The sequence below is a fragment of the Trichoderma gamsii genome, assembly GCF_001481775.2.
Source record: "Trichoderma gamsii strain T6085 chromosome Unknown Scaffold_44.2, whole genome shotgun sequence".
Taxonomy (NCBI): Eukaryota; Fungi; Ascomycota; class Sordariomycetes; order Hypocreales; family Hypocreaceae; genus Trichoderma; species Trichoderma gamsii.
Window position 1 is genome coordinate 25,755 of NW_020171381.1, and position 11,727 is coordinate 37,481.

General features: G+C 50.6%; 4 protein-coding genes across 4 annotated transcripts; 3 read left to right on the top strand and 1 right to left on the bottom strand.

The window, feature by feature from the left end:
• Positions 1–270: 270 nt before the first annotated feature.
• Positions 271–1,539, top strand: TGAM01_v209245 (pre-rRNA-processing protein TSR3; the record flags this gene model as incomplete). The annotated part of the gene is made up of 1 exon (XM_018801950.1): positions 271–1,539. The coding sequence occupies one exon, from the start codon at positions 271–273 to the stop codon at positions 1,537–1,539; it is 1,269 nt and encodes a 422-aa protein (XP_018664775.1).
• Positions 1,540–1,778: 239 nt separating this feature from the next.
• Positions 1,779–5,043, bottom strand: TGAM01_v209244 (translation initiation factor IF-2; the record flags this gene model as incomplete). The annotated part of the gene is made up of 3 exons (XM_024550516.1): positions 1,779–1,930; positions 2,012–4,952; positions 5,020–5,043. 3 exons carry the CDS (start codon positions 5,041–5,043, stop codon positions 1,779–1,781), a joined length of 3,117 nt encoding a protein of 1,038 aa, XP_024404723.1.
• A 780-nt stretch (positions 5,044–5,823) lies between these two features.
• On the top strand, positions 5,824–6,861 carry TGAM01_v209246 (hypothetical protein; the record flags this gene model as incomplete). Its single annotated transcript, XM_018801948.1, has 1 exon — positions 5,824–6,861. The coding sequence occupies one exon, from the start codon at positions 5,824–5,826 to the stop codon at positions 6,859–6,861; it is 1,038 nt and encodes a 345-aa protein (XP_018664773.1).
• Positions 6,862–9,514: 2,653 nt separating this feature from the next.
• Positions 9,515–10,851, top strand: TGAM01_v209247 (hypothetical protein; the record flags this gene model as incomplete). The annotated part of the gene is made up of 4 exons (XM_018801947.1): positions 9,515–9,784; positions 9,844–10,090; positions 10,231–10,682; positions 10,762–10,851. 4 exons carry the CDS (start codon positions 9,515–9,517, stop codon positions 10,849–10,851), a joined length of 1,059 nt encoding a protein of 352 aa, XP_018664772.1.
• Positions 10,852–11,727: the final 876 nt, after the last annotated feature.

The following is an 11,727-nucleotide window of genomic DNA, read 5'->3' on the forward strand; positions in this document are numbered from 1 at the left end:
AGCTATTGATTGTCACAGCAGCACTCCCATCATCTCTTTTACAGGGTATTCTAGAAAAAAGCAGCTACTCCAATGGAGGGGTAGATCCAAGCCCGCTGTATCGCGAAAAGCACCCAACCTTGCTAACTCCGATACTAAGAAAAAATAAATCTTCCCTTACATCATCAAGCCACCACCAACTCAAATTCCAACCTCACCAAGCCAAAATCTCGCCATTCCTTCCAGTCAGCTAGACGAAAACGACATACAATCTCCAACGCATAGATAATAATGGTGCGACACAAGAAAGACTTCGCCGGCAGAGGCAAGAAATTCGGCGGTCGTGGCGGCGGTCCTGCTCGCCAACCCCGCCATCACGACGACGAAGGCGCCGAGGGCTCAGTCGGTCGCCCTGCCTTCAAGGCCGCCTGTTGGGATCTGGGCCACTGCGACCCCAAGCGATGCTCCGGCAAGAAGCTCATGAAGCTGGGCATGATGCGCGAGCTGCACCTCGGCCAGCGCCACGGCGGCGTCATCATCACGCCCAACGGCAAAAAGGTCATTTCGCCAGCCGACCGCGAGCTCATGGACCACTTTGGCGCCGCCGTGGTGGAATGCTCGTGGGCACGAACTAAAGAGGTGCAGTGGAACAAGGTCGGGGGCAAGTGCGAGAGGTTGCTGCCGTATCTCGTGGCCGCCAACACAGTCAACTACGGAAAGCCGTGGAGGCTGAACTGCGTCGAGGCATTGGCCGCGGCGTTTGCTATATGCGGACATCTGGACTGGGCGGAGCAGATCTTGGCGCCGTTCTCGTATGGACCGTCGTTTTTGGAGATCAATTCGACCTTGTTGAAGAAGTATGCGGCCTGCGCGGATGAAGCTGCCGTCAAGAGGACGGAAGAGGAGTGGATGGAGAGACTAGAGCAGGAATATGCGGAGAGCAGAGAGGAGGGCGAAGACGATATGTGGACGAGAGGAAATACCAACAGATTAGCGCCAGTAGACTCTGATGATGAAGACGACGAAGACGAAGAAGAGAATTCAGAGGAGGAAGTCAATTCGGAGGAGGAGGGAAGCATCGACGGCATATATCTAGGCAAAAAGCCACCCAGCAAAAAGAACCAGACACAAGAAGAAGAAGAAGACGATGACGACGAAGATAAAGACCCATACGCCCTCTCAGACGACAGCGACGACGACGCCGCAATGGAAGAAATCCGCCGCAAAGTCCTCGCCTCCAAAACCTTTACCAACCCCAACCCAAACACCGACGAAAAGCAGAAACCTGCAGCAATACCCCGTCCGCAGCAGTCGAGGTTCAAGGCAGATCTGGATATCGAGCCAGACTCTGACAATGAGAACAGCAATGATAGCGATAACAGCGGCGACGAGGACGGCGGTGAGGGCGAGGGCGAGGACGATGAGTTTGACAACATTATTGCTGCGACGCCTATTACGGATCGGATAGGGCTGGATAAGTTGAAGAAGGAGAGGGCGAGGGCGGCTATTACGACAAAGACGTTTTCGTCGAATGTGGTTTCTGCGCCGAGTAGATGGTAGAGTCTTTTATAATACAAATAACGTCACTCGCTGCCAATATTTTTATTTCTTCTTAATCGCAAACAATCTTCTCTTCAAGTGAAATATCGTTATTCTATTCATTTGTTTCCCTTTGGAGCTTCTTACAAGCAATTTATGAGAAGAGCATTCTCTGAGCGTCCAGTATACTAGTACATGTCCATCCATATCGTACACACATATATATACATCTATAGAATAACTTTTGAGGGGGATATGTTTTACAAGCTTCGCCTCTCCTTAATCTCCTCATATGTCTGGATCTGATCATCCGCTTGGAAGTCGTCAAATTCCTCCAAGCCGATACCGCATTCCGTTCCTTTGCCCATTTCTTGAACATCCTTCTTCACATGCTTCAGCGTGTCTATCTTGCCTATAAATCCAAACTATTAGCAAACTTATTCAAAAATTTCCCAAAAGTGATCGAAACAGGGGGGGAAATGACAATACGTACCATCGTAGATTACCTCGCCCCGGCGAATGACCTTGACGCGAGACGACCTCTTGATAGAGCCGTTTCGGACTCTACAGCCGGCAATGTTTCTAAACACACGCTTCTTCAAGTTGATGGGGAACACTTGCAGCACGTCGGCTTCGCCGTTGACGCGGAAAGTGACATTCATGGGCAATAGATCGGACAGTGCCGCCTTGACATCGTCGATGACATGGTAGATGACCTTGTGGTCCAGAATCTTGACCTTGGCCTCCTCTGCTCGCTGCTTAATGTGCGGTGGGATGGTGCAGTTGAAGTTGATGATTATGCTGTTGGACGTTGCTGCGTGGTCAATGTCGTATTCCGTAATCTGGCCGGCAGAGGATCGCAGAATCTTGGGGTGCACCTCGTGGCTACCCAGCTCCAACACAGTTCCGCAGACAGCCTCCACGGATCCAACCACGTCTGCCTTGACCGTGAAGTTTTGGGTGAAGATTCCAGTCGCAGTCGACTCTCCAGCGGTGACTTTTGGCGCGCCCTCTGTCTCGGCCGCAGCAGCAGCAGCATCCGCTGCCGCCTTTTCTCGCTGCCGCTGTTCTTGCTCAGCCAGCTGGATGGAGCTTTGCTCACGCCCGGCCATCTCTTGGCGATACTCGACTGCTGACTTGGCCTTGGCTTCGTCAGGAGACTGAAGCACTTGCTCACCGGCTGAAGGCAGCTCTCGCCAGCCGAGAATCTCCACTGGTGTTCCTGGAGGAGCTGAATCCAGCTCGAGGCCAGCTTCGTTACGCAGCACGCGGATCTTTGCCCAAGTCTTGCCGGCAACAATCAAATCTCCCGGGCGAAGAGTTCCTCTCTTGACCAAGATTGTTGCAGCCTTGCCTTGAGGCTTAATACTAGACTCGAGAACCCATCCTTCAGCCATGCCGTCATCTTCAGCTCGGACATCGAGAATTTCAGAGAGCGTGACAATATTCTCCTCCAAATCTTCCATGCCCTGACCCGTTTTCCCGCTGACACAGACAACCTGCACATCGCCACCGTAGTCTTCAATTTCGACTCCATGGCGGGAAAGGTCTGCTTTAACTTGGTCAATGCGAGCATCTTCCTTGTCAACCTTTGTGATGGCGACAATAATGGGTACCTTGGCGCTTGTGGCATGCTTCAATGCTTCAAGAGTCTGGGGCATGACACTGTCATCGGCAGCAACGACAAGAACCACAATGTCTGTCACGTTTGCTCCTCGCTGTCGCATCGATAAGAAAGCGGCGTGGCCAGGAGTATCGAGGAAGGTGATGGATTTGCCGGATGACATCTTGACGATAAAAGCACCAATATGCTGAGTGATTCCACCATGCTCTTGTGCTGCGACTGAAGACTTTCGAAGCCAGTCCAAGAGAGTAGTTTTACCATGGTCGACGTGGCCCATGATTGTGACGACGGGAGGACGAGACGGCAAAGTCGAGACATCTTCAAGCAAAGGTCGGGGTCTGAGATCTCGAAGTGATCCAGAATCAACAGTTGGCTCAAAGCCATATTCCATTGCAATCAGAGCTGCCGTCTCTCCGGTGAAGATTGTATCACTGGTAATATTTTCGAAACCCATCTCTTCCATATCCTGTAGAAAAGGGGTTACATTCTGTTTCAAAGCTTTTGACAAGTTTGATGCGCTGATATATTCTGGGAGGAATATTGGGACGGTTTGTGGCTCTGCCTGTACGGCCTGCTGCTTGAGAGCCTCCTTTTCTGCCTTCCGACGTTGCTTCTGCTCCCAGCGGTGTACGGCCTCGTCATCCCAGTCGTCATCCTCAGCGGCTCGTGTTTCTCTTTGCGACTTCTTTGCCTTTGATTTGGACCGAGATTTCACAGGCTCCTCCTCCTCTTCAAGCTCGAGCCTCGACTTCCGCCTTTGCTTTTGGGGCTGAGCATTATCCTCAGCTTTCCTTATAGGTATAGCTGTCTCCTCCCACTGATCTTGATTAATCTGCGCGTTCTTTCTCCTGTCCGTAGATTGTCTTTGTTTTTCATTCTGGCCCTTATCTTTCCCTCTAAAGCCCGTAGCCCTAGTTTCTAGCTCTCCCCAAAAGTCCTGAGTCGGGACTTTCTGGTCTTGAGGAGGTTTGTCAGCTGAGGTCTTAGTTTCATGGCCATGCAGATGATGCGGCTTCGTTCCAAGCTTTGACTTGGGCTTGGGCTTTCGAGATTTTGTAATCTCGCTCCACACACCGGACTGATTCCCGCGAGTATCTATTCCGTGCGTGTGCGTAGCTGTCTCAGCTTTGCGATGGCTGAATGAGCCCCATCCAGTTGTCTTGATGCTACTATTTGACCTTGTTGATGAATCCTTGGCGGCTGCACCGGGTCGGTTCAATGCATTAGACAGTGTTGAGACTTTCTTATCGACTCCATCCCTCTCAGACCTGGATGCAGAAGACCACGACTCGGGTGTTGGCGGAGGCCGTGGCTCGCGATTTGTCTTGAAGATGTCGGCCAGAACTGACTTTGACTTGGTCGCTTGCGCATTGCTTCTCTGCCGATTTCCCACGCTCTTCTCGGGCTCACTCGCTTTTTTCGCCGGCACGTTCTCTACGACAGGCGATTGCTGCCTCGCTAGTCGCTCGTGCGGGAGCAATCCATTCGTTGAAGTCGAATTGCTTGACGCCGTATTCGGTTTTGCAAATGAGCCCCAGCCTCCCACGCCGGTATTGGAAAACGCACCCGGGAAACTCCCAGGCCTAGAAGGACCCTCATTGTCATTCGCAGAAGTGTTGAGATATGCCGTTCTATGTAGCGATCGAGTTTGGCAAAAGACTAATGCGCTGCGTTCGCTGGCATGCCCTCGCAATAGCCTTACGGACTTTGAAGAAGTAGCCGATACCGACAATGCTCGCTCAGGTTGCGATCTGGAACCAACGGCAGCATTCTGTCGGCAAAATGCGCACACGAAGGGATGGCTACGATCCTAGAACGTATGATGTCAGCTATTGAGCCAGCACAACGAAGCTCAATTGGATAGCAAAGATGCACACCTTCCACGCACGAGCCCTCAACATTGCAACAGAGGATATCCAAGAAGCTCACGCAAGGCTTCTGCCGACATCGGATATGAAGAGTAAGTATGGATAGAGGTGGTGGTTGGAGTTATGAAGTTATCCCAGCTCTAAAGAGCTCTTGTTCTAGGTTTAGCGGGATTCCGATTTTTTTTTTAAAGCCTCGAGATGCGCATTTCGGGATCAAATAGTCCGCGATTACAGCTACAAGAGGGTCTTTACACGTCTACACGTCTACACGTTTAAGCAAATTTTCAATTGAAATATCGCTAAATTGAAGAAAAGAAAGGATCAGATAGGAAATTGCCAATGTTTTCCTCCCTCTCTTTTTCTGTGATATGAGACAAAACTTATAAGCTTGCTTCGTGCCTGGCAGACTCAGCCTAGGCGTCTCGGGTACCCAGCAGCTTAGGCGCAGACTACTAGTAACAAGTACTCTGTACCTGCCAGTCAATTTATATCCCTGCCTTCCGCTGGAAGAGCAGATGAACAGACAATTCGCATGAATAAGCTCGAGCTTGTTCATCATACAAATGCTAGCCAGCAGCTTCCCTGAATTTTTCAATCGATTTAGGTAACTGATCAACTTCGTCATCTCTATAACTGTCCATTTTCTTTTCGAAGCTGCCCGCGATTTTACTGTGGACACAGTTTACAAAGCGGCCGGAGTCTGAGTTTTGCTGGGACCAACGATACCGCAAGTCCCCTGAAATTCACTTTGCTTAAAAACACCTACACAACTCCGAGTTGTCAACCTAACACACACATTGGCCAACATTCACAATGGCTCCCTCCAAAAGAACCAGCAGGCACAAGCCATCCAATACATCCACCTCATCCGGCAACAATGGCAATCCCCCGGCGCCCTTCAAACGCCCACCGGAGGTGCTGGCGCCCTTCATCAGCGAGCTCTCGGAGAAGCACGTGTACATCACTCACATCGATGCAAAGCCCCCAGCCTTCAAGCGCAAGATGTTTCTCGTGCCCGTCGCCATGAACGTGGCCGTTGCACTTCTTTTCGCCTGGCGCATGTACCACATCCTGCCGTGGTACTGGAAGCTCCTGATGTCGGGCTGGGGCCACGCCAACGAGACAAGGTTCAACTCTTCGGAGGCGACGTGGTCCGAGCTGGTATGGGAGATTTTGAAACGCGGGATCGTCATGTTTATCGATTTCATGCTGTTCGTCTTTGTGTGGCCGTGGCCTGTGGAGTTTGCCTTTGGCAGGTCGCATGGAAACCCGACGCGGTGGCGGCTGAATGTTGGATTCCGGGACAAGGAGATTTATGTGCGCCGCAGCAGAGACTGGGACCTGATGCTGCGCGACATCTTCAAGGATGAGAATTCGAAAAAGATCTTGCTCGCTTATACTCAGGAGGCAACATCTCCATTGCTGCAGGAGCAAAAGACGGGCTATCTGCTGATGAACTCTAAATGGGACCTGGACTGGAATCTCATGATCCTGGCTCACAAGTTCGTGGATAAAAAGGAGGTCGCCCTCGAGGCGTTCAGGAACGTTATTCTGGTATTCCACCAGGACTACGGTTGGATCTGCCACGATCTCAAGATGGGCATAGCGGCCGAGGAAGAGGATAGGAGGAGGCAGGTTTTTGCCTTTCGAGATGTGCTCACGGCTATGGGCAAAGAGAATCTCTTTTACCGGTGGATCGAGGTGGTGCAATTTGAGTCCACCCAGCCAGGAGGATTTGGCCCAGAGAAGCAAGAAGCTGCGGCGAAGAAGATTCGTGAGATGTTTGAGGCTGAAAGTATCAACTTTGACGAACTGTGGAAGGAGGCTGTTGGTACGAATCCAGGAATATGATTATTTGGTCGGCAGCTAGCTGGGTCAAAGAGATGAGATACGCATTTGCATACATGTTGGAGTTGGTGGAGACGGGAGTGAGTGGTAATGTGGGAGTATTGATACATGTATGCCGTCCATTTTGGTGTATTCAAGAAACCTGCATTTCTAATATGTCTATTTTACAACAATGAGGCTATGCAATAAAAGTTCATCCAAACAGCCTGTCTATCTATATATATGCACCCAGCAAATGCCGTCTAGTCGTACAGCTGTAAGGGGGTGCCCAGGTCCAGGTCCAGCCGGTTGGCCAAGAACAAAGGAGAGAGAAAAGAAAAAAGAGCTTCGAACAGGAATTGAACCGCAACATCAGACGGACTAGGCTTGTCGACAAAAGAACAGAACTAAAATACTGTTGGACACGAAACCCATGATTGCACATCGCGCGGGATACCCACACAACACACCTCGAGGCTACCGAAAAAGTAACAGAGGACCACCACCACCTCAACACCACCAATATAAAAAACCAAAAAGGAAAAAAAGAAGAAAAAAATGGTCTTCCACGCCCAGCATTCACTCTAGATCCAGCGGTGAATCTACTGCGCGCCTGGCTTTCGCCTTAGGTATTTAATTTGCGGTTTGCCCCAGCTCGTCCACGGGTAACACCAGGGCCATCGGTGTCGGCCATGCAGGGCTGGGGGCCGTGTCTGAGATTCCGCAGATGGATGTGGTCGAGGACGACAGGACGGCAGCCGCACCTGAGGTGGCCCCCTCGGGGGACTGCGTCGTTGCCGAATCCGCCACACCACCTGGGAGTGTCGCTGGTGACAGGTATTGGAACCTTTTGATATATAAGGCTATGGGAGGTTGGCAGCTGGCCGCCGGTCCAGGTGCTGTGGTGTTTCGGTACAGTGGCTGCCAGTTCTGCCAGTGCCTGACAGACAGTGGATGGAGAATCAAACAGGGCATTGTGCTCGCTGTATGGCATAGTCGATCGAGATCTGGGGGGTGTTGCTGTCAGTGAAGGAAGAGGAAGAGGAACAGCAGAAGAGACTTGATACTGTATAGGAGCTCTGTTCTGCAACCGTGTGTCAAGTCAATATGCACGCCTTTCACAAGAGATATTGTCTACTACACAGAAGCATCTATTGCTTGTATAAAATGCTTCAAGGGACAAGTACCCGGCAGTCGTGTAACTCCACAAAATATTGCCATGTTGAAGAGACATTTATGGTATAGATGCTTCCTTGATATGGACTGATACAGCAGACATGTTATACAGGTACAGGAAAATATCAATGATCCTTATCATAGTCTATGGTATCGCTGTGCTTGGAGCATCACACACTCGTAGTGTTCTTGACGCACTCGCGATGTTCTTCACGCCCACGTCACGAATCCCTCCGAAGAATACATTTGAGAAATCTAAATATATTTCAAAAAAATACCCGATTCGAAAAATGCTCAAACCATAACGTTACGTATGCATGACGCCTTCGTAGAAGAGCCAATTGGGGAAAAAAAAAGACCTCCTCTTGACGTCGAGAGTGGAGTACCGCGCCTTTACGTGGCTTCCCGAGATGGTGGCCTGCCGTATGGGGCAATTTCCGAACTGAAGCTCAGCACGTGCACAGTAGCGATGTATGGCGACGAGTTCAACAGCAATGAGAACAGCGCAAAGGGAGCCAGACGAGGCTACAGATTAGTATAAGTAATTGCACCGATTTACGAGATGCGGCCATCTAATAATAGCATTGGATCTATTTCATCTCCATTTATACAGTATCCCTAAATCCTTTCCTTCTCCTCTTCAGCTCGGCGTAATTCGTGTCACCCATGCCCAACAAACTGCGCCTTCAGTTGCACCCTTGAGCGCTACATCAAATCAGTCTGTCTGAGACATATCAAAACGACACAGCCTTCTATACCCCCGCCGACCAACTTCGTATAACATCTCATTGCCTCATGTGTTTCGTATCTCCATCTACTTTTGATATTTTTCCTCCTCTAAAATCTCACAGCTTGTGTCCAAGACGTGGGACACACATATGCCGCCCCAATTGCAGAGTGGTACACGCGGCTTGCCCCGTTTTCGCTGCTCCTAATGATCTTCCCCCCAAAGTCTGCTGAAACATCGCTCCAAATTCTGTTAGCGCCTGCAGCGTGTCGTGAAATGCGCTATGCCTCGTAGTTGTAAATGCTCCGTAGCCCGGCTCGTCAATAGGCCACAGAGGTATTTAGCAGTGCGGCTGCGCTATGGCGCACGCTGTGGCGCTGGAAATCCCCCCAAAGGACGCACTGACCCCTGCCGCTGCCGCACAAGAGCCTCAGGACTGGACGAGTTAACGCGGCCCACCACAAGGGACCTCATCTCTCCTGCGAGACGCCTGTGGACCTTTCGCAGATTTGCCAGACCATCCATACATGTACCTGCTCCTCTGTGCATGACAGCGCTGTCCAGCATTGGCTTGGGGTTCATCTGCTTCCTCGACTCTTCAAACGCCCCTCGCCTGCCGTTGCTTCGTTGCTTCGCACGCCGATTCTCACCGACTAGAGTCTGGTCTGGGGCTGGACTCCTTCGAACCATCGATCCTCGACGACTGAATCGGCGCATCCTCCCTACTTCGACCGTGCCTCCACTGCAGCTGCCACTCTGTAACGAGCCGTCAGAATGTCTTCATCGGGGTTGACGCGGCGTCGCGGCGCAGGCGGCGCGGGTGGTGCTGCTACCACTGAGGGCGAGAGCAGCAACGGCGTCTCGAGAACCAATTCGACCCGAGATGTTCGAGACAACGGCCCAGAGACGAGCTACGAGAGCGGCGAGAACGGCCACAAGATTGCGTTCGACCCTCGAGACATTAGCGAGTCTGCTGAGCGGAGCAAGCAGCCCAAGCTGACCATGATGGAGGAGGTGCTGCTGCTTGGCCTCAAGGACAAACAAGTATGCAGGAGAAGCCAGATGTGGCGAGAGACCAATTGCTGACCCAACCCGACGATTAGGGGTACCTCTCGTTCTGGAACGACAACATCTCTTACGCGCTCCGTGGATGCATTGTGCTCGAACTGGCCTTCCGCGGGCGCATTGCCATGGAGAAGGACCCGGCGCGGCGACGATTTCCCCTTGCCGATCGAAATATCGAAGTGATTGATGATACCCTCACCGGCGAGGTGCTGCTCGACGAGGCTCTTAAGATGATGAAGCAGAGCGAAAAAATGAGCGTGAGCTCCTGGATTGACTTGATGAGCGGTATTACACCCCTGCTCTTCAGTTGCATTTTCTCTCCCCCTCGTCAACACTGCTCTTTTTGCAATGGCGACAGCAGCGCCACATTTTATTTACATGTACATGATCAATGGCAACTAACGCTCTCTCTTCTCTCTGGCTAGGCGAAACTTGGAACTTGATGAAGATAGGATACCAGCTCAAGCAGGTTCGTGAGCGATTAGCCAAGGGCCTGGTCGACAAGGGCATCCTACGGACGGAGAAGCGTAACTTCCTTCTCTTCGACATGGCCACCCACCCCGTCGCCGACGGCGGAGCCAAGGAAGAGATTCGCCGCCGCGTGCGCAACGTCCTCACTCAACGCACCGTCGTCCTCAACGGCAGCCAGTTCCTCCCCGAGAACCTCGAATTCCGCTACCTGCGCACCGTGACCATGGTGTGCGCCGCCTACGCCGCCAATGTCTTGGAGAATGCGCTGTCTACGCTGGGCCACGAGGCCAGAGAGCGAGCGTTTGCTCAGACAGACGAGCTGCTGGCGGATTACAGCCAGTACCCCTTTGGCAAAAAGGCCACGGGCAATGGCATTGGAGCTAACCTGCCTCAGGTTATCGCCGAGGTAAGCATTCAAATTTTGTGCCCCGACTTTATTGCCTTTTTTTACGCGTAAATAATTATATGCTAATGATGTGGCACAGGAGGTGACCAAGGCAAAGGATAAAGAATTGCAGCTCGAAATCGTCGCAGCCTGCCTGAGCGTCTTCACCCGACTCGACTCCCTTCTATAAACCCGACTCGGCTCTTGAGAACTGAAACCCCGCTACGAACACTCTCCTAATTCGACTTTATAATGATGACAGAATAAGAGTAAAAGGCCATTCGATTCCCCATTTCATTCTATTATACATACCTTGACCCTTCCTCGTTGCTCTCTCTCACACACACATATCTGAAAACAGCACTACCAGAAAATCTTTTGCCTTCCATTGTCATTTTAGCTTGGGGAAAAAGGGAAGTGGAAATAGAGAGAGTTTTCTTCTATTTATCCTATTTATTTTTTGCTATTTGGTCGGAAACTCACGGCTGAATGAAAATACGACCATACTCGACGGGAGATCAACGGAAGAGAAAGACAGGGGGCGAAGAGCTTTGTTATGTTATGAGAGGGAAATAAAAAGGAAAGGGAAGAAAAAAGGGAAAGCAGAAGAGAGATCCGGAAAGCGAATATGCCCTAGCTTTTTTTTTATTTTTAATTTTATTCCTTCTTCTTCTTTTGTTTTTGCTTCTTCCTGTTCTTGTTTTTATTTTTTTCTTGTTTTCGAAATTTGCAGGCAGAGGGGCGGATATGGAAAATTTCTGGGAAGAGGGAAGGTAGGGAGGAATATGAAGAAGAGCTTGGGAGATTGGGATTGTGCGTCTTTCTTCCTGTACCTATGTATGGCTTGCGTATGAAAATTTATTTTTGTAATGCTGATTTTATAAGAACAACGCAGATGTATGGCGTCAAAATTTTACAACTTTTTTTTTCCTCCTCTTCTACTCGAACAAAGATATCTCCGCTTCCTGCAACTAATTCCTTTCCCTTTTTCTAGTGTATGTAACATTAAAACTTTTTCATCAGCTGTTCGATGAGGAAAGCCCTTTTTCCAACATAAAAGATATAC